Raw genomic sequence first — 21,092 nt, 5'->3', positions numbered from 1 at the left:
TATTAATAAGGCTAGCTAGCTACATGAAATAATCAATCAGTACATATACTTGAATTGAGGGTTCATATCAGACAAACGCTCGTCATAAGGTATTGGCTCGTCATGTTCTTCGCAATGTTTGATTAACGCTTCCTTCTTCTTGTTTAGACGACGATACATTAAGAACTGTACTACAGTTAGCCCAGCCGCCATTATTTGCAATCCAAGACAAGTTGACAAACCCTTGGTATATTTTGGTTTGTCCTTAGCGACGAAGATTTGACCCGATACAAGACCCGATGAGGATCCAACAAACAAGTTGATACCCAATGCCGTGGCTCTCTTGAAATAGTTACCGTTATTCCCACTCAACCACAAACAATTCATGGAAGCGTTCACGTAGATGCCTAAAGCTGTGACAAACACACCAAATAATCTGACACCGTGTTTCTCGCTTCCAAGCACAATGGCAAGTCCAACTGCACAACTGATACACGAACCGAAGATGAAAGGAGACCTGATTCTGATCTTGTCCGATATATAAGCGCAAATGAAGAACGTGACTGCTGTCAAGAAATAAATTGGCACAGTCATCAACTGGGCATTAACATGGGTGAACCCCATTGAAGTAATGATAATTGGCATGAACACCGTCAATCCGAATGAAGACATATCGATACCGAACAATGCCACTGCAGACACCCACGTTTTTATGTCCTTAACCGCAAGCCACACCTGTTCCCAGTTGAACTTATCCTCTGGGTTAAAAGTGGACATGGTCTGATACCGTTCCACGATATACTTGCGCTCTTCTGGCGTCCAGAACCACGAATCCTCGAGATTGTTCGCTAGCCCAAACACGTACAATGGAACCACCCCAATGGAAATGGAACCTTCCACAATGTAAATGTACTGCCACGCCGCCAATGACCCATTGATCTTCGAACAAGCATACGAAATTAGCCCACCAAAAGACGATGAGATACACGCCGCGAAAAACACCCACGCAAACCGAATCGCATACTGCTCACGACGGTAGCACATCGACAAATACATGTTGATCGATGGGTAAATCGTCGCCTCGAACGCTCCAAGCAAAATTCTCACCAACAACAAATGCCCGTAATCCTTCACCCACGCAGTACCCAAAGAAATAGCCCCAAAACACAATAGACACCCGCTCATCATGTACTTGGGCCCAATAACCTTCAACAAGTTCGCTCCAATCGGATCAAAGAAAATATACGTCGCAAAGAAAACTGTCACACAATTACCATACTGGTTCCCCACAAGACCCAATGACTTCGATAGACCAGCCACCTCCGCATTACCAATGTTAGACTTGTCCAAATTAGACAAGAAGTACAACAAGCATAGCAATGGAATCAAGTACATGTCCATTTTCCTTACAACACGTGACTCCATAGGATGTGTCAAGCTTGGTCTTTCTTCTTCCACCCCGCTACATACCTCATCCACTACACTTCCTGACCCCAACGACTCCTTGCAGCCATTGACATTTTCCTCGATGATATCCTCCCCTAACGACCCATTCTGGGACGTAACTTCCATAACCTTTGTCATTCCAAAAATCGTGGTCTTCTCTTGTGTTACCTAGTTCTAGTTCTATAGTTTCCTGTTCTTTCTGACGATCAATGCTCGAGCACAGTGCGTCGAAATGGAATAATTCTCGCCGAAAACGCACTTCTCTGCGGCAGTTTCTGTGCTGGTGGACCCTAAACGAACAGTGCTTTCCGGAAAAAGTAACTACAAGAAAAAAAAAAATAAAATAAAATAAAATGGAAGTAAAATAATAAAAAAAAAAAAAAAAAATTGTGCGGCACTCAAGAGAGGATGATGGAAAACGGGAAAAAAGAAAGTGGTGCCAGGGCCCTGGAGGGTTCCAAAATGGATTGGGAAAAGTGCCCTGTATTTATATGTTTTCAGATTGGAGGGGGGATGCCGGTGCGTCAGGTCACGCCGGTATACCTCAGGCACACACTTCCCGGCCATACATACATACCTCCATTCCTCTTGTTCATCGATATAATATTACTTGGGCATATGGTGGTGGTACGGGAGACCTGACGTTTAATACTCGGGGCCCTGTGGGCATTATATATTTCTGTAATAATGGCGTTTCATACTTGCAAGCTATGCCCGGTTTATTCTTGCGTTTCTTAAACAACGCACTCACCTATTCAACTATTTACCTATCTCCTCCTCATTTCGCTTTCGGAAAACAATTTGACAAGTGGTGACCTGGTGGATGGTGGTGGGTGGTGGCTTCTAAATAGTCTCGCAAGAGCCTTGCAAAAATGTGAAAAAGTTGTCCTTTAAATCGGACCCCCACCTGAGGGACAAGAAAACACCAGAAACAAGATTTTTTGACAAGCCGTGGCCGGTACCATTGTGTAGCTGCTGGTGTGTAGATGTAGTAGACGAAGTTTGGGCTCGATTGAACGCCTGCGCCAGGACGATCCTGCTGTGTAAAAGTATCTGGTGGTCCAGCGTCAGCACCTTTTCAGAGTGATTTTTTTTTCAATTTTGTTTTTTTCAGAATTTTTTTGGAAAAAAAGATTTTGCGGAAATTAATTAATTATTTACTGACGCTGACGCGCGCCAGATATTATTTGGCATTCTTGTTGTGTGGGGAGGTGTTTCCATTGGATTGCGTTAATTAGTGATAGCAAGAGGTCAGGCAAATACTGGGGGAAAGAGCCCAATATGTCTGAAAACAAGTGTAAGGTCTGGCCCAATGGGTTGATGGTAATGTAGTTCTTTTTTTTTTTTACCTTTGGGTCACGTGACCAGCATGATTTTTTTTGTTACCTTTAAAGCGATGTGTAATATAGAATCTCTATATGCCTCTTTATTACACTCAAAACTAGCTCATCGCAAGAATATATCCACCCCCAAGAAAGCCTCCAGTATCCGATCCCCCTCACTTACCATGGGTGTTCATTCTCTATGGGATATAGTCTCGCCCACAGCCAAGCCTGTGAGGCTAGAGTCCCTCAACGAACGTCGGATGGCAGTCGATGCCTCCATCTGGATTTACCAGTTCCTAACAGCAATGAGAAATAAAGAAGGTGATGCACTCCGAAACGCTCACATTATTGGGTTTTTCAGAAGAATATGCAAATTGCTATACTACGGGATCAAACCTGTGTTTGTTTTCGATGGTGGTGTGCCCGTGTTGAAGCTAAATACCATTAGGGAAAGAAAAGAGAGAAGGCAAGGGAAAAGAGACAGTGCGAATGCGACAGCTAGGCGATTGCTAGCCAAGCAAATTCACCAATCGCAAGTCGAGAAGGAAGCCTCGCCCAAAAAAAAGAATGAGAATAAGTCGGATGAAGTTTCCTCCAAAAACCAACCTTTCTACCCGCATGACGAATACCATTTACCGGATATTAAAGGGTTTTCGTATGAGAAGGGCGACATGAGAATCACAGATAGTGAGGATTACAAGACCGTGATGGACCAGATTGATGATTTGGATGGAATTGACTTGGATACGGTGAATCCGGCCTCAAAGGAGTTCGATGAGTTGCCCAAGTCGACGCAATATTTGATCTTGTCGGCTTTGAGGTTGAAATCCCGGCTTAGGTTAGGGTATACCAAGGAACAGCTAGAGCAGGTGTTCCCAGATAGCATGGAGTTTTCAAAGTTTCAGATTGAAATGGTGAAGAGAAGGAACTTCTTCACGCAAAAGTTGATGAATGTGACCGGAATGCACGACGGTGGTGCTTCCAAGTTGAACGAGGAAGTTGTCAATCGAGTCGCTGGACAGCGAGACCGACAATATGCGCTAATACGTACAGAAAACGGGTGGGCATTGAGTTTGGCGCAGAATGATGGTTCGGAATCGGCTAAAGCTATTAAATTAGAAGACGATGACGACGACGATGAAGCGGAAAACCTGGATTGGGAAGAAGTGGATACCAAACCAAAACCTAAAAAAAAGGAACTCGACTACTCCATCAACGCATCGCTCCTACCCCGCTTGTCATCTACAAAGATGCAAGGTGGGAGTCAATCATTCTTGGACAAGAGGCCGGACCTTGCGCCAACGACTTCTCACTTGCTAGATGAGGATGGTGAAAAGAATAGTGAGGAAGAGGATGATTACGTACAGTTGCTCAAGGAAACAAGAGCTATGGCACAGTACCAGGAATCTCAATCGCGTTTGAAAGAACAGCCGCCAATTCAAGTGAACTTAGAAAGCTCAGAAGCTGAATCTGAATCTGAAGCTGAATCTGATGGAGAGTTCGAAGATGTTAATTTCAAACCAACTAGTATACCTCCAAATGTTAGGCCATCTACAGAGTCTAGTAAGGATCTTGAACCTATATCAGGCGGTACTGGCGGTGCTGGTGCTGCTGGTGCTGCTGGTGCTGGTGCTGCTGGTGCGGAACCACCACTAACACACTCAACGAAAAGTACCGCAATCCCAGTCTTGGATAACCAGGAATCCCGCAAGGACCTTGAGAATATTGTGAACAAAATACCCCAGTTCTCCTTTTCTTTGAATGTAAAGGGTAAGGCCTTCGAAAATGAAAAGCCGAGTGAAGAGCCTAGTGCCCCGGCTGAGAAGAAATCGAAGGGCAAAAGCACCGATGCCCCGGTACCGGAAGTGCCGGCATGGTTCTCTTCGAGTACTAATGATAACCCATATAATCAGAGTTCTTTTGTTACAGATAGAGAACCAAGCAATTCAAAGACTGATGAGAACTACGGATTGCTTACCGGCGAGGCAGCCCAAGAACTTGTCAGAAACAGGGCACGCTTTCACCAAGAGGTTGTAGAGTTGAACGATGAGAGCGACAGCGACAGCGATAAGGAAGACGTTATTGAGATTCAGAACCCAGAGCAAGAAGTGAAAGAAACTAGTGCTCCTAAAACTGATGCCGGGTCTCAGCCCGAGTCTGAGTCTGAAGCTGAATCTGAGCCTGCTTCTGATTCTGATTCCGAAGTTGTGAGAGAACAGCTTCCTCTTCTAGACTATGATTTCTACGAAGATGAAGAAGAACGGTTAGCTGAACAGCTAACCAAAGAGCAAGAAGACTACAACCAGTTTAAGTCTGTGTTGAATCCAAACTTAGTGCAGAATGCGTTTTTAGATGATGACGAAATATATGAACAGCAGAGGAAGGACAAAAGAGATGCTGACGAAGTCACCGTAGAAATGATTCATGAGATTCAAAGTCTTCTTTCGAGATTTGGGATTCCGTACATTACTGCTCCTATGGAAGCAGAAGCACAGTGTGCGACCCTTCTACAGCTTAAATTGGTCGATGGTATTATCACAGACGATAGTGATGTGTTCTTATTCGGTGGGACACATGTTTACAAGAACATGTTCCAGGAGAAAAACTACGTTGAGTATTATAGTCTGGACCTCCTAGACCAAAAGCTCGGTCTTGACCGTGATAAGCTCATCCAACTCGCTCAACTATTGGGAAGCGATTACACAGCAGGTTTGAAAGGGATCGGTCCCGTGATGGGTGTCGAAATCCTAGCTGAATTTGGATCTTTAAAAGAATTCGCCAAATGGTACAACGAGGGCCAGTTCGATAAGCAGAAGCTAGAAAACGAAACCACGTTCCAAAAGCAACTAAGGAAAAGACTTGTGAAGAATGATATAGTTCTCGACGAGAATTTCCCCAGCGCTGCTGTCTACGACGCATACATCCACCCAACAGTCGACTCGGATAAGACTAAATTCGTGTGGGGCTCTCCAGATTTGGATAAGCTAAGATCTTTCCTTCAACAGACCATCGGCTGGAACAGGGAGAAATCAGATGAAGTTCTAGTGCCATTAATTCGCGATTTGAACAAACGTAAGTCCACTGGTGTACAAAAACGCATTAATGAATTTTTCCCTGTGCAGTACCTCCAGCAAGAGAAACAATACAAGTTGGGTAAGAGAATTGAGACTGCGACTTCTAAATTGAAAAAGAGAAGACTAAAATAAATAGAACCCCCCCCCCCCCCCCTCCCCTTCCCCAGTAAGTAGTTGTAACCTCTTCTTCTTCACCATCATCGATTCCTTTTCGTTGTTGTGTTATTTTTTTTTTTTTTAGGTGCTGTCACTGTCAAGATGTCCGCCGGCCGACATGCGACGGGTTCCCAGAAACTGGCACTTCATTGTGTCTTCTACAACTACTACTCCACTATCCGCAGTCAGCGGTGGTCTTTGAGTTTCTGGACTTATTTGTCGCTCAATATTTGTGACTTTGCACTGTGATTCACACTCTATTGCAAGCCTTATTGTAACAATAAGCGTACATAGAGCGACGACAACGAGGTGTGAAGCCGTTCGGTTTGAGTATAATGGACGAAATGGGTGCCCAAAAGCCTTTGGGGGTGAACATTGCTATCTTGAACAAGCACATTCCAAATAAATCGCCTTACAAGCGCTCAAGAGCTAGGAAAACGTTGGATCGTTCCGAGATCAGAAACAAAGGCAGACTCAGATACAAAAATGATATACAAGAGCTAGAGTTCCTAGATTCCATGGATACCTCTGGCGACACTGCCCAACAAGCTCAGCAACAAGTCCAACAACACCAACACCACCATATCTCGCACTCTTTACCACCGGACTATGACGATTTACAATTTCAAATGCAAGAGCAGCAACTGCAGCTGCAACTGCAGCTGCAACACAACTATTATTCATCTTCTCCGCTACACCAGCAACAGGTCGACCACTCGATAACGCCGCTGCTCCCTCCAAGACCAGACGTAAACTCCTCCATGCTCGTCTTCAACTCAGCCCATTACCACAACTCGTCGCCCCACTCGCCAGTCCCCATTGTGTCAGGATTCCCATCCTATTTCAATCCTAGACAGGCAAGAAACATGCCCCACAGCGAAAAGGTAGAGCGTTGGATGGAAAACCTACCAGTATTCTTCGAGGAATCGACCCAGCTAACCCACACGGACTGTTTCAACGCCGCTGAAGACTCTGACTTCTGGGAGGAAGACGAATTCGACAATGGCATGGATGATTCGATAGTACTCACAAATTCCGTCGAAATCATCTTCCTACAACAACGAAGAATCACTTCCTTGATAAACAGGCTATATAACACGAATACATAGAATTAAAAACAAATCAAATCAAACAAGCAGCTCAATCCGCACTCCACAACAAGCTACGATTTTATTTCATTTTATTTTATTATTCCGTCCTCACTGTGTCAAATTCTTTCCCACCTTTAGTTGAACATATTAGAAATTCCTTTAAATTAACACATAGAAATCGAACAAGTGTTGAAGAATGATGGAAACATTGAATTGGAAAGGGTTTTAGAGGGGTGAATGGATGGTTTGAAGAGCTGTAAAGTGGCAAAGGATTGATATTTGAGTGATGTCTGGCGACCGGAGTTCGACTGAGATCATGAAAGAGCGCATGCTAAGTGCATGTGCTGGTTCTTTCCTAACATCATTTATTTTAACTCCGATGGATGTGGTTAGAATTCGGTTGCAACAGCAGGAAATGATTCCAGACTGCTCGTGTGGCGCCACTGGTGGTGCTGGTAGTGGGATCGGTGGATCAGAGAAGGTTTTGGTTGGTCAGGAAGGTGTAGCGGGAAGAAATGCGCCGAAAATCTTCTGGCAAGATGTGTGTTTCCAAGATATCCAGTGTAAGAACAGTGCGCTACGGTTTAACAACACTTGGGACGCGTTTGCGAAGATATCTGAGATTGAGGGTCTATCTACATTATGGAGGGGGCTCAGTATAACGTTGCTGATGGCGATTCCTGCGAATGTGGTGTACTTTTCCGGGTATGAGATGTTCAGGGACCACTCTCCATTGAGGAACACATACCCTACGGTGAATCCGTTGATATGCGGTGCCACTGCTCGGATATTAGCTGCTACGACGATAGCACCGCTGGAGCTTCTAAAGACGAGGTTACAGAGCATACCAAGGTCGATGAATGGTGCGAATACGCAGCAAATGTTCAAAGATTTGTTAAAGGAAACTAAAAACGAGATAGCAGCTGGAGGATACAAGGTGCTATTCAAAGGGTTAGAGATCACGCTTTGGCGGGATGTGCCGTTTAGTGCGATATACTGGTGGTCATATGAACTTTATAAGAAGAATTGTTGGGTTGATTTCAGCCAGCAGTATCTGAGTTTGAATTTGAGTTCGAACTGGGATTTCTTCATCAACAGTTTTCTTGGTGGTAGCATAAGTGGCACGAACGCTGCATTGCTGACGCATCCATTTGATGTGGGTAAGACCCGGATGCAGATCACGATGGATATAGAAAACAGGAAGAGAAACACGTTGGTCGCGCACAAGGGCGAGAAAGTTTCTGCAAGAGGCATGTTCAAATTTTTATACAATATCAAGCAAACTGAAGGTTATGGTGCGTTATATACAGGTCTTTTGCCTAGAGTTATGAAAATTGCACCAAGCTGTGCAATAATGATTTCTACATATGAGCTTTCCAAGAAGTTCTTTGCGGTATGATTGGCCTGGCTAAGTCTTTTTCCCTCTCTCTCTCTCTCTTTTTTTTTTTTGGGTGCTATAAGAACCACATCAATGGTGTGCGTTTGTCAATTGCTAAGTTGCGAGATTGAAGTGCTCCATGTGTGTGTCTCTCCTACTAGCAGTATCGATCCTAGCCGGAATTGGCGTAGGTGTTGTGGAATATGCTGGATTTTAGATAGACTCGTTCCGTTTGTATATAGTTAGTTTCTAAACTCAATCCCAAGCATTTGTAGCCAAAAGCTGGTCTGCCTCTATAAACGAATTGGTCAAATCCTGTCCAAACCTTATAACCACTTCCTCATGGTCATTGGCGTCCATCTCGTTCAATGACTCTCTCGACACATTTTCAGATATCACCTCGTTTCTCAACACGCTCGGCTCGGCCTTGGGCCTCAAAAGAGGAGGCTGTTGTTGTTGTTGTGGGGGTCTAGAGTACGGGCGGATATGAGCATTGTCTGAAACCAAGGTTCTCGGATGACCTCCTTGTCCTTGTCCTTGTCCTTGTCCTTGGCCTTGGCTTGACATTGGTGGTGCTCTTAAATTTTGCAATGCCGTCAAAGGATGGGACTGGGGTCTGGACATTGGAGGTAAGATGGGTCTCTTGAGCAAATACTGGTTGCTAGATATATTGTTGTAATACTTATCGTTGCCATATTGTGATATCGAAATGTCTAGCGGTCCCTCGTCCTCCGGCTTCAATCCCTTTCGATTGAGGCTGGTATCAGAGGAAGAGATGTTATCATACAATGGAAGAGGTGAGAACTTTATCGGGATCTTATTGGAAGCCACTCTAAGCAAAGAGTCCTGGCCATTGTATAAATTTCCTACAAGTTCGGCCAATTTGTTGGGGTTATTCTTTTCCCTGGGTGAAAGCTTGCTCCATTGCTTGTCGGCTCTGACCTTGCGTACGTCTTCTAGGAAATAGTCGATATAGCCACTGTCATTGGTGCTTTTCAATTGTTCAAGGCTCTGTAGCGAGAATTCTCTTGTGACGTCTTTCAAGTCCGAACCCATTTCATAGATGGTGAAACAGGATCTGGTGAACTCCTCTCTAAGGATTTTGCTCAACGACTCGTAGTATTGTTCCTTCAGCTGCTGGAGCGAATTTCTCTTGCGATGCAAGTTTTCTTTCAGGTACTCGGTCTCCATATTTTGGTCGCCCTTCTTCACTCTTAGCGCATCGTACTTCTTGGCCATGCTATTCATGTCTTTGCGTTCTTGGAGCATGTTTTCCTCGCGTTTGGCGACGTATTCTAGCTTGGTGTCGATCATGTTGAAGAGTTTTGCCATCGTTTGCTCTGACCTCTTATCCGTTGCGAGCACTTGTTGGAGATCGGTAAGAAGGTCGATTTCTGAATCTCTCTCGAGGCACAACGAGCACCAAGAGGTAATTTCTGATGCTAGTTTGTTGTAGTTCTTGGCGACGTTTTCCTTGGCTTCTGCGATGCGACGTAAACGGTCCTGGATCCGCTTCAAGCCGACCCGTTTGAACTGGAATTTGTCTGAGAGTCGTTCCACAAGTACCGGTGGTGACGGTCCAAGGGAGTCCATGTTTGTAGTTGATGGGATATCGAAGAGCGGCGACCTATCCAAGGCGGTCACTTTCATGGGGGAGGGATTATTGTTGTTATTTGGGGCACGCTCATGATCGTCATCACCGTCCTCGCCCTGGGTGAGGAACGTGTTTGCGCTGGCACCTGGTCCTAGGCCTGGGCCTGGCCCTGGGCCTGGCCCGGGCACGGGCACGGGCATCGTAGTGGCTGGCACTGTGGCCGGCACTGTAGTTACTGTTGCTTCGTGTTTCAACTTTAGGGTTGAGGCGTCGTGGATGGGGGCTTGAGGGCCACCCTCAGAGCCACCCTCAGGGCCACCATTTGCTTCTGGAGTGAGTTTGAAAGAGCTGTCTCGAATAAGTTTCCATAGTTCCTGTTGTCTTCTGTCTACGGTGTTCATGCGATCTGCATCGTCGTCCGTTTGGCGCCAGAACCTGACTTTGTTCTTGAGTTTCTCGTATATCTTGCGCGAGTCCAACACCTTGGGCGGCGGGTAGTTGTGGTGTGGGCCAAACTCTTGGCCAAGGATTTGGCCAAAGTCTTGACCAAGATTCAGACCTTGGTCTGGATCTTGGCCTGGATCTTGGTAGGTTGGGTAGAAGTAGTGTTCTTCCGAATTCAACTCTAGCGGAGGGTGATCCATGGTGGTTGTACTGGTGGATTGTACTGGTTAGCTGAGGTGTTCTCTGGCCAGCTGTATCCCCCTCCGAAGTGGTAGAGGGTAGAGGGAAGCTCATGTGTGCTGTTTTGTGACATATTATCTGGGAAATCCTGGGAAATCTCACGTAAAAAAAAAAACAGTCGCTGACGCGCGACAGAATGGAATAAGTATAGAGACATCATAATATTCTGTTGAGTATATAGGAGTGAGGAGGAGGGGAGAGTCCAACCAGCAAGCTGGGAAAGGACACCAACCCCTGTGGTAGTAAGGTTAGAGAGAGATAGAAAAAAAAAAATAAGAGAATTAGTTTGTATATCTTCTATTTGTAGAAGCCGAAGCCGAAGCCGAAGCTGACGCCAACATCAACAGAATTGGGCACCCGATTGGCCCCGCTTAAGCCTGGTAGGTGGAGGCGGAAACGTTACCACCCTTACCGGTCCAGTTGATGTGGATATCTTGGCCGGCTGGCAAGGTTTCGGAGGCAGCTTCAGGCAAGACCTTGAAGGTGTGGGCACCGAAGTAGTCACGTTGGGCTTGTAGCAAGTTAGCAGGCAATCTTTCGGATCTGTAACCGTCGTAGAAGGATAGGGCGGTGGAGAAGGCAGGGGTTGGGATACCTGCGGTGACGGCTAGGCCGATGGTGTTTCTCCAGCCGGATTGAGCCTTTTCAACGGCATCGGAGAAGAACTTGTTGAATAGCAAGTTTTCCAACTCTGGGTTTTCTCTGTAGGCCTTGGTGATTTCACCCAAGAACACGGATCTGATGATACAACCACCTCTCCACATCAAGGCGATGGCAGGGTTGTTCAACTTCCAGCCGTAGGTCTTACCGGCTTCACGGATCAACATGAAACCTTGGGCGTAGGAGATGATCTTGGAGGCGTACAAAGCTTGTTCCAAGTCGTCGACGAACTTTTGCTTGTCCTTGATGAGGTCCTTTGGCACTTGTGGGCCTGGCAAGACCTTGGATGCTCTGACTCTTTCGTCCTTCAAGGACGACAAACAACGGGCGAACACGGCTTCACCGATCAAAGTGACTGGCATACCTAGATCCAAGGCGTTGATGGCGGTCCACTTACCGGTACCCTTTTGGCCAGCGGAATCCAAGATCTTCTCGACCAATGGGGTACCGTCGACGTCGTCGTGCAGCAAGATATCTCTGGTGATTTCGACCAAGAACGAGTCCAAGACACCCTTGTTCCACTTGGCGAACACTTCACCGATCTCCTTGTCGTTGAAGCCACCGACACGCTTCATGATATCGTACGCTTCGGTGATCAATTGCATGTCACCGTACTCGATACCGTTGTGGACCATCTTGACGTAATGGCCGGCCCCTGCTGGACCGACCCAGTCACAGCATGGCTCGCCGTCGGACTTGGCGGCAATGGACTGGAAAATGTCCTTGATGTGTGGCCATGCCTCTTCGGCACCACCTGGCATCAAGGATGGACCGTAACGGGCACCTTCTTCACCACCAGAAACACCGCTTCCGACGAAGTAGATACCTTTGCCCTTCAATTCCTCGTAACGTCTGTTGGAATCTGGGAAATGGGAGTTACCACCATCGATGATGATGTCGCCCTTTTCCAAGTGGGGCAACAATTGTTCGATGAAGGCGTCGACAGCAGCACCGGCCTTGACCAAAAGGATGATTCTTCTTGGTCTCTTCAAGTTTGCGCACAATTCAGCGACAGAGTGGGCACCAATGATGGATTTTCCCTTGGCTTCGTTGGCCAAGAAGTGGTCGACCTTTGAGACGGTTCTGTTGTAGGCGACGACGGTGAAACCGTGGTCAGCTGCGTTGAGAATCAAGTTCTGGCCCATGACGGCCAAACCGATCAAACCAATATCACCTGCTGGTTGGGACATGACAAACTGGGGGGATATTTCTGGAGATAGTTGTTAGACACTAGACAATAGACAATAGACAATAGACAATTGCTAGCCGATGGTTGTGAGGGGGAGAAAGTGGAGCTGTCAAACATCAATGTGTATATACTTCCCGTTATAAAGGTGTGAGCAAGACTGGAAAAGGTGTGTGAATTGTATAATTGTAATTGTAACATGTTGGAAATGCGCGACACCCAGACACCGCATACTGGGAACCGTCAATTAGTCAGGCGTCGTCGTTTCTACTATACAACGGGGGCCCAGCTACTGGGCCCAGATACTACTTACTATACACCAAGGCATTGGTCCAGATACTGGAGATGCTGTACTACTTACTATACACCAAGGCAGGACCCAGGACGAGCCCTGGGTCCTGCTGTATAGTAGCTGGGGCCTCGGATAAACTGTGGACACGCTGGGCTTTCCATCGGATAAATTTTTTTTCTCTCTCTCTCTTCCTAGTGGAGTGAAGTAAAGTCACGTGAATGTACGGGGCAAGGCTCTTCCCAGAATTTCCAGGGATACTGCTGTGCCTAGGTCTCCTAGTGCTCCTACTCCTACTCCTACTCCTACTCCTACTCCCAGTTCTCCTGGTTTTCCCAGTTCTCCACTGTATTATTAATGCTATTACTGTTATTACTGTGTAATACTGTGTAATAGTGTGTGCCACTTGGATCTACTTAGTATTACCCGGGGTTTCCCTGGGGTTTCCCTGGGGTTTCCCTGGGTCACCCGGACAGCAGTGTTCCGACTACTATGGCCATGGCCACACCTCTATTATTTGTTATTTATTATTTATTTTCTCTCCACTCTCCACTCTCCAGATGTTCTAGACTCGTGCTAGATTCTATCTAGAACAACTGGGAAGTGGAGAGTGGAGAGAGGGTGCCCCGGGTAACCAGTGCTACTACTGGAACTACTACTACTACTATAACAGCAAGTAAGTGAGTGAGTGAGTGATCAGGGTTACCCGGAATGTAGAGAGAGTTGTTTTTCATCTGAGCACTGGTCCAAGTAGTAAATGGTGATCAGCAGCCAGGAAAGCGGCGAGGAAAGCGGCGAGGAAAGCGGCGAGGAAAGCGGCCCCCATGCAATGGGGAATAACTGTGGAGAGTAACATGCTCTTCTGTCTTCACTTTCCTCTGGCTGTCACCTGGCACTCAAGTATCCCTCAAGTGTCCTGTTGCCTCCTAGAAACCTTACCCGGAGATAAAATGTTTCTTTGGGGCAGTGTTACCCTGACCCTGGCTCATCCTAGATGTGTGTAACATACCATAGGTGTACCATAGGTTTACCTATGGTATACATATGGACATCTATGGTAGGTGTAATATAGGATGTAGTCTGTCTGTAGTCAGTCAGTCAGTCAGTCATCCAGTAAATATCAGGGTTTATGGGGATGATTCCCTGATTTCCTGCCTCCATTGTGCATAAAATAATACATATAAGGTCCCTGAATGCCATCTTGGATGCCATTTTGGACTTGGCCCTGGTATATCCAGGCTAAAGCCTTATCTGGCGCCGTCGTAGGACGTCCGGGAGATATCACGGCCCAATGTAGACACTATGTCTGTAGGGTCAGTTTATGAACCGTTTCATTGATCTCCCCAATTACTTCAAGTACTCCATCATCTTACCCACTTGTATTTCCTCGAATAAGTGTTCACCGGTAAGTCTTGAGTGTCAATTTTTCTTTTTTAATCCTGGAGTCCCTGGTACCTCAGTTCGTCATAGGCCTCCAAATACCAGAAATTCTCTTGTTTGGTATCGCATCTGCCGTATTATAATGAAGTGGTAGCACCAGTTTTGCAGTGTATTCACCTTCTTCGTGTTCATTTCGCTGCCTAAATTGTATAAGTGGCTTGACATTGATGAAGTACGTCAGTAGCGACACACCAGAGGCTATTAAATGTCGTCGACAATAGCGTTACAGCTGTGCAACAGCTATAATCCGTTTGTCCTGGGGTGCTACTATTACTCCTGTTGCTTCTTTCTATAATGCAGATATGTTGTCTAGCCTACATACTATTTCTCTATATCCTCACTACTACTTCTCTATATCCTCACTACTATTTCCCTAACCAATCTGGATGCAATTGGCAGAAGGCGCCCGATGCCCGATGCCCTATGCCCTTCTACTAGTCGTTATTTGGCCTTATTATTATTATATACACACTAAATCAATCTAGTAGTTAGTGGGCCGGGTAAATGAATTGTGTGTCCTCACGTGACTTGTATATGGTGTCGGGTCGCGTCGCGTCGTCTGAGAATGTACCAAAGGTGACCAAAGGCTTGGCACCGCGCCTTGGATTGGCCCTTGGCCCTGGGTTGGCCCTTGGATTGGCCCCGGCTCACCCCAGGATGTGTACCAACGGCGTGCCGCTGCGGCGCTTCTCGCGCGAGGTAGTCCCCGAGCTACTGCCCGAGCTAGTCGCCGAATTGGTCCCCGAACTGCTTCCCAGGGCCTGGCTCTGGCCAGGCCCTTGTCCAGTTGATGTGGATGTAGAGTCCGGCCCAGAGTACGACGCCGGCCGCGACGACTTGAACGGTTTTGGGATGAACTGGGTGTCGGTCACGTGACCTCGTTTAGGTGACACTGGGGGAAGCGGAGGAGGAGGAGGAGGAGATGCACCAGCAGCAGAAGCACCTCTGCTGCTGCTCCTACTTCGCGTCACACTCACTATAGGAACCTGTGGCGCTGGTGCTGCCACAGGTTCGTCCACAGATTCCTCCACAGCCTCCTCCAGCAGCCCCTCGAGGTCCCCCACAAACTCCCACCACAACCGTTCCAACACCGCCAGTTTCTGCGGAACCTGGTGCTGGCACCGCATGAAAAAGTGAACCAACGGTATCCTCTTGTCTTGGGCCAAGCCCTGGGCGAAGCCCTGGGGCTCACCCTTGGCTTCGGCCTCGGCCATCGCCTCGGCCTCGGCCATGGCCCCGGCAAAGGCTGGGCTCCCCGCCAATTTGGCCAACACTTTCAGAGTTGTCCTCCCGACCTTGCACTCACCCAACGACTTGCGCAAACTTTGCTCCTCTCGTAAACTACGCTCCACCACTCTCCCAGGCACGATCGACTCGCCCATCTCAATCAATATCCCCTTCACCACACACACTCGTTTCTCCACCGGTAGTCCCACCACAAACGACTCCCACTCCGCATCGTACCCCCACCATTTCCTCTGTATATCCTCTCGCACCCGGTGCCAGTGCACCAAATCAAACTCGGTGTCCCACCATTTCCTCACCTCCACTGCGTCTTCTTGCTCCAAAGAGTCCAAAACCACCCACAAACCGCTCTTCTCAACATCATCATCCCGCTCGCCAATCTCTAGCGGTGAGTCCTCCGGAATGTCTCCAGGGTTGGCCCCGGGCTTCACTAACGGCTCGTTCATCGTCACGTAGAACCCAATGCTCCCCATGTTCCTCGCATATAACGATTCCATGGTGATGTTACAACTGGAACTGGAACGATTCCCTCCCAATACCTCCTCTAACCTTCCTACCACATCCACTAGCTTCTCGCGCAACTCGCCTAGCTGGCCCATGCACGCCATGTGCCACGTCTCAAACTCAAGCCTCTTGATACTGTACTTGCTCCATTGCTCCCACATCACATTGCACGCCTCAGACCGGCTCACAAAGGGTTCCATATCCTCGTGGACCTTGTTCTTATTCTTATTGGTCTTCATCTGCCAGCAGTAGTATCCGTCCACGCTGAACGTCTTCCTCAACCGCAAGATGTCGTTGTGGTGCATCATGTACCCTTCGTCCATCAACCATTGGCCAAACCGTTCTTGCTGGTACATCGACCACACGCTCCCGGGACTCAACTTCTTGGCCGCCTCGACCAACTGCATCCCGGTGAAATACTCATTCGCCATCCCAGAGAGCGGGATGAACCGTCGCGAGTACTGGAGCGTCTTCTTGATCTGTTCGAGAAATGCCATCATGTCGGCATTGCCAAGGCCAAGGCTAATTCCAAGGGCATTGGCCTTGGAATTGGCCTTGGAATTGTCATTGTCATTGTCATTGTCATTGTCATTACCTTCGGCAATGGCACTGCCCTTGGCACTGCCCCTGGCACTCCGTTTAACCCTCAATACCACCGCCTTTAGCCCCTTCAACTCCCGCATCAAACTCACCTCTCTCTTCTTGCCCTCTTTACTATCAGCCAAAAGCGTCTCGTACCGCTTGCGCAACTCCACAAGCTCGCCACAATCGACCACTCGCGACCCCAATTCCTCCTCCAACCGTTCAAGCACCAACCGGCTCACTCCCACCGCCCGGTTCGCTGGGATCTTCCGCACAGACTGCTGCGATGAGCTCCATACCTTGTTCAACTTCCCAATAAACTCCAAGTACTGATCCACCACATGTATATCGTCAACCACCGCCTCGTGCAACGAGTTCGCGCTCACCGTGCTCACAGAACTCCAAAACGTGTACCAGAATAGCGCCATGGTATTAGCCCTGGTATTAGCCCTGGTATTACTCCTAGTATTAGCCATTGGTATTAGCTATTGGTACTAAACTTTTCAAAAAGAATGCCATCTCATTTAAATACGTATCAGGACCTACACATAAATATATATATCCATATCTATATGTATGTATGTACATTTGGATATCCCTAGATCAACCCTAGATCAACAACCCGTCCGCCTTCTTGCTGTCTTTCAAGCCAAAGAGCTTCCCAATCGAGTAGAAGTACTCTCTCGCATAATCAATCACGATCATCGCAAGACCCTTGGCCCGTCTCCTAACACCAGTCTTGGACCCTTCTGCGGCGCCAGCCGAGCCCATGGCAGCCGCATCGTCGCTCTTCTTGCCGCTCGTATGCGTGGGCAACACGTTCTCCCCAGCAGAAAGCGACACGAATAGCGCAAACGGTATAAACCATATGCAGATCCCAAAGAACGAGGCCACTTCGGCAAACGTAGCGCGTCTCTTGGGCACGTAGTTCGGATCAAACTTGAACTGAGGCGGGATCTTCACGTCATTGAAGTGTTTGAACCATAAATAGTGGTTGATCAGCACCAGGACGCAGCTGAGCATGAGCGTTGGGTTCGAGAGCGAAATGTACGGGAATTGCTTCATGTTCTGCAAGTAAACCACGTACGTGAAGATCGAAAACGCCGATAACACGATGGGAAACCCGTCAAACACAACTAGCAGCACATAGATCCCGATAATCGTGTATATGGCGCGGTATAGGAACCTTCTTGTTGGTTCTGTGTATTCTTCTACTAGTTCACTTAGGTAGTAGAGTCCAGAAGCGGTGGACAAAGTCAGGAAAACGAACCCCAGGACGGTACCTATGTAGGAGAGTAGTTGGAGTAGCATGGGTGTGGTATGGTATGATTCAATTGGAGTGTCAATGGGGTGTCAATGGGGCACAACAAAGCTCATCTCTCTCTCTCTTTACTTCTGTGTGGTCTGGTCGCTCTCTTTCTTCTGTACAATACACAATGTGACAAGAAATTATCCATGTAGGGGTTACCCGGGGACACTACACCTCCCCCGGGTAACCCTGGGGATAAGGCGGAAATTTCCGAGAGTGAGTGATCTCCGGGTAACGTTGGATCTCCGGGTAATACTGGGTCCCCCGGGTAACACGTGGTCTCCGGGTAACGCTGGTATATAGTTATGTGGTTACCCGATCTATAACTGCTCTCTTGTATAAGGATTGGATAACGACTAGTAGAAGGAAGGACACCTTCTACCAGCTACTTCTAAATAGATTCAGAGATGGATTCAGAGATAGATGAGGTATAGATGAGGTATATATGAGACTATGTAGAAGAATATATTATACATCTCTGTATTATGGAAAGATGACCCAGATTCAACAGTATTTGTATGGCCAGTGCCAAAGATGAGTGAAGAGCATTACTATTTTGTCCTATACATTATTTCCCACGTGACTAGTATATGATGTCCGAAAACAACCCTTGTCGTTTACAATAGAAGGGGGGGCACTTGTTGATCCTGGACGTCCAATGGCTTTGCCTAGGGCCAGAAAAGGCTTTGGCCCAGATATACCAGGGCCAAGGCTAAGTAAGGTATTTGATAATTGAGGTCCCTTCTAAGGTCCCGTGTGTGTAATTTGAATTACCCGGGGACTGTGTCCCCGGGTAACCCAACATCCCCCAGGGAAACAAAAAAAGAACTGCCACCTGCCAGAATTGAACTAGCGACCTTTGCATTACAAGTGCAACGCTCTACCACTAAGCTAAGGAGGCATTCCCTGTGTCGTGGTTGGCGTGCCAAACGGTTGATACCCTGGGGACAAAAATAACTGCCAGCAGATAGATAGATATATGCCTTGGTAATACCACCACCACAGGCCAATTGTAACTACATTAACACATGCATATATGCCTATATATATGCCTATATATATGTCTATATGTTGTCCACCCACGAGATGTCGACGTTGTTCTCGTCCAATATCTCCTGGTACTCGTTACTCGCACCGAAAAGTTCCCGCGTCAACTTGTCCATGTTGGGCACCCGCCCGTTCGAGAGACTGATATCGAGAATCATGTTGTTCACGTTCGAAAACACATCCGCACATTTCGCCGCAAACACCCACTTCGCCCCGAAATGCTTGAGCACCTCGATGCACTGGTGTATTTCAATCTTGGACTCTATAATGTCAATCGACCACTGGCACAAACAGTAGAGCATCGTGTTGCAGATCGTAAGCACCCTGAAGAGCGTGATCCAGTTAAGCGGCAAGAGCCGTCTCTGGTACAAGCTGTATGTGTATTTCAACGACTTCAAACATGCGTCCCCCAATATCGTTAGCGAGTCCATCGCCGGTTTCGGTATCAACACGCTCGGCCTGTAAAGCATGATCTGCAACTGGTAGTACCTCATTGTGAGCCACTCTTCCGAGTGGTGGAACGAAATGCAGCTGCCAGAACAGCTGCTGCTGTTCTGGTTCTTCTGGTTGTCCTCATTGTACCTGTTCGCCCTGATGTTCAGATTCCGTATCTTGATCGTCTCTTGCTTGTACACCTCGTCCAACTCGGCACGTAAGCCCTCGACTATCGCCCGTTTCTCCTCCAGCATCAGCTTCTTCTTCCCAACACCAACGCTGTGCACTTTCCGGTAGATGCGTCCGCCAAGCTTCCGCAAGCTGATCATCATGTTGGTCACCTCAATGTCGTCGTTTTCTTCTTCGAACAAAGGTCGCGGTAGCGGAACGCTGATATCGTCGTCGTGCAAGCACGAGATCCGGCCCAACGACGTCGCAACCAACCGCTCGTACGAGTAAAAAGACCAGAACGCCCGGTACCGCATCTCCACGTCGATCATCGACATCGTCTTCAACTTCTTCGTCGTCAACGCCCGGTTCAACCCAAACCCAATGCAGAGCCGCATGATCAACCCACTGATGGTCCACGACGACACACCTTTCGGCTCGAAGAACGAGTATATCCCCAAGAGCAAGAGACACTTGATCGTCTCCAGGTTCTGCAAGTGCATCACGGGGCAGAACCGCTTCATGGCCATGTACGAGAAATGCTCGCTCAACCCTTCTTCTTCAGCAGAAAGCATCCCGGCCCGTTGCAACGTCGTGCACCCGATCGCCATGGTCATGTACAACTCGAAGATAAACACATCGTCGTAGCCCTCTTCCTCGTCCTCCAGCGTGTTGAAGTCCCGGATGTTCGACACTTTGTTCAAGAAGTCCACCTTGTTGAGCAATGGGTACGACATGTGGTTGTGCTTGAAGAAAGCAGCCACGAACCGGTCGTAAAGCGGTCTCTGGATCTGCAACGGCAGTTGTTTCATCGGCGTCGTTCGTCCGCCTTTGAACACAGAAAGCACCGTCTCGATCTGGATCGCTGATGCCGTGATCGGTGTCGACTCAGATCGGTGCTTTTCGTGCTCGGGAAGTCCCGCATGCGACGCTACAGCGTCTTTCTTCCCTCTAAACCGTTTCAGTCTGGGCTCCGCTGTTGGCGATGACGATGACACATCCTCGCTCTCGTCCAGATCAGGGCTGCCACTAGCAATCCCCTTCGTGTCGTTCAACGTGTTGAGCAGATTCAAAAACGACGAAACAGAACTCGCAGACACCAACGAGTGCTGTGGTCTTTTCTGTTCCTCTTTATTACTGGTACTGGTACCATTACCACTACTAGTACCACTCCTTACCCTCGCCTCCCGCAAAAGCGCCTCCTCAATCTCCTTCCGTTTCCGCCGGCGAGCCCTCCCGGGATAATCGCACGCTTTGCCGGCCTTCACGCAGTTCTGGCACGCAGGAACCTCCTTCGAACACTTCTTCTTGATCCTGCGGCATCGCGAACAAGAATGCGATGGCATCCCTGCACCTCCATCGGTCTCATTGCTAGATTCTGCACCCATTAGCCCATAGACCAATGCCTCAGCTACTTTAAAACACCACTCTCGACGCTTGACGGCTTGTTTCCACTCCTCTCTCCTCATCATTCCAACTCTCTCTATAGGTTGGTCTGTT

General features: G+C 47.8%; 9 protein-coding genes and 1 non-coding gene across 10 annotated transcripts; 3 read left to right on the top strand and 7 right to left on the bottom strand.

The window, feature by feature from the left end:
- Window positions 1-36: 36 nt before the first annotated feature.
- TNA1 (Tna1p) lies at window positions 37-1,563 on the bottom strand (the record flags this gene model as incomplete). Its single annotated transcript, XM_022821718.1, has 1 exon — window positions 37-1,563. The coding sequence occupies one exon, from the start codon at window positions 1,561-1,563 to the stop codon at window positions 37-39; it is 1,527 nt and encodes a 508-aa protein (XP_022673991.1).
- Window positions 1,564-2,794: 1,231 nt separating this feature from the next.
- On the top strand, window positions 2,795-5,956 carry RAD2 (ssDNA endodeoxyribonuclease RAD2; the record flags this gene model as incomplete). Its single annotated transcript, XM_022821707.1, has 1 exon — window positions 2,795-5,956. One exon carries the CDS (start codon window positions 2,795-2,797, stop codon window positions 5,954-5,956), a length of 3,162 nt encoding a protein of 1,053 aa, XP_022673990.1.
- Window positions 5,957-6,315: 359 nt separating this feature from the next.
- Window positions 6,316-7,089, top strand: PFS1 (Pfs1p; the record flags this gene model as incomplete). The annotated part of the gene is made up of 1 exon (XM_022821696.1): window positions 6,316-7,089. The coding sequence occupies one exon, from the start codon at window positions 6,316-6,318 to the stop codon at window positions 7,087-7,089; it is 774 nt and encodes a 257-aa protein (XP_022673989.1).
- A 268-nt stretch (window positions 7,090-7,357) lies between these two features.
- MTM1 (Mtm1p) lies at window positions 7,358-8,470 on the top strand (the record flags this gene model as incomplete). The annotated part of the gene is made up of 1 exon (XM_022821684.1): window positions 7,358-8,470. One exon carries the CDS (start codon window positions 7,358-7,360, stop codon window positions 8,468-8,470), a length of 1,113 nt encoding a protein of 370 aa, XP_022673988.1.
- A 234-nt stretch (window positions 8,471-8,704) lies between these two features.
- Window positions 8,705-10,687, bottom strand: SSP1 (Ssp1p; the record flags this gene model as incomplete). Its single annotated transcript, XM_022821673.1, has 1 exon — window positions 8,705-10,687. One exon carries the CDS (start codon window positions 10,685-10,687, stop codon window positions 8,705-8,707), a length of 1,983 nt encoding a protein of 660 aa, XP_022673987.1.
- Window positions 10,688-11,098: 411 nt separating this feature from the next.
- Window positions 11,099-12,577, bottom strand: GND1 (NADP(+)-dependent, decarboxylating phosphogluconate dehydrogenase; the record flags this gene model as incomplete). Its single annotated transcript, XM_022821662.1, has 1 exon — window positions 11,099-12,577. The coding sequence occupies one exon, from the start codon at window positions 12,575-12,577 to the stop codon at window positions 11,099-11,101; it is 1,479 nt and encodes a 492-aa protein (XP_022673986.1).
- A 2,372-nt stretch (window positions 12,578-14,949) lies between these two features.
- RGD3 (Rgd3p) lies at window positions 14,950-17,061 on the bottom strand (the record flags this gene model as incomplete). The annotated part of the gene is made up of 1 exon (XM_022821651.1): window positions 14,950-17,061. One exon carries the CDS (start codon window positions 17,059-17,061, stop codon window positions 14,950-14,952), a length of 2,112 nt encoding a protein of 703 aa, XP_022673985.1.
- A 181-nt stretch (window positions 17,062-17,242) lies between these two features.
- On the bottom strand, window positions 17,243-17,698 carry SVP26 (Svp26p; the record flags this gene model as incomplete). Its single annotated transcript, XM_022821640.1, has 1 exon — window positions 17,243-17,698. One exon carries the CDS (start codon window positions 17,696-17,698, stop codon window positions 17,243-17,245), a length of 456 nt encoding a protein of 151 aa, XP_022673984.1.
- A 1,072-nt stretch (window positions 17,699-18,770) lies between these two features.
- Window positions 18,771-18,844, bottom strand: KLMA_R115. The gene has a single exon. It is a non-coding gene; the product is annotated as a tRNA-Thr (tRNA).
- A 162-nt stretch (window positions 18,845-19,006) lies between these two features.
- On the bottom strand, window positions 19,007-21,064 carry STB5 (Stb5p; the record flags this gene model as incomplete). The annotated part of the gene is made up of 1 exon (XM_022821629.1): window positions 19,007-21,064. The coding sequence occupies one exon, from the start codon at window positions 21,062-21,064 to the stop codon at window positions 19,007-19,009; it is 2,058 nt and encodes a 685-aa protein (XP_022673983.1).
- Window positions 21,065-21,092: the final 28 nt, after the last annotated feature.

The sequence above is a fragment of the Kluyveromyces marxianus genome, chromosome 1, assembly GCF_001417885.1.
Source record: "Kluyveromyces marxianus DMKU3-1042 DNA, complete genome, chromosome 1".
In the NCBI taxonomy this organism is placed as follows: Eukaryota; Fungi; Ascomycota; class Saccharomycetes; order Saccharomycetales; family Saccharomycetaceae; genus Kluyveromyces; species Kluyveromyces marxianus.
This window is presented reverse-complemented; position numbering and strand designations above follow the sequence as displayed.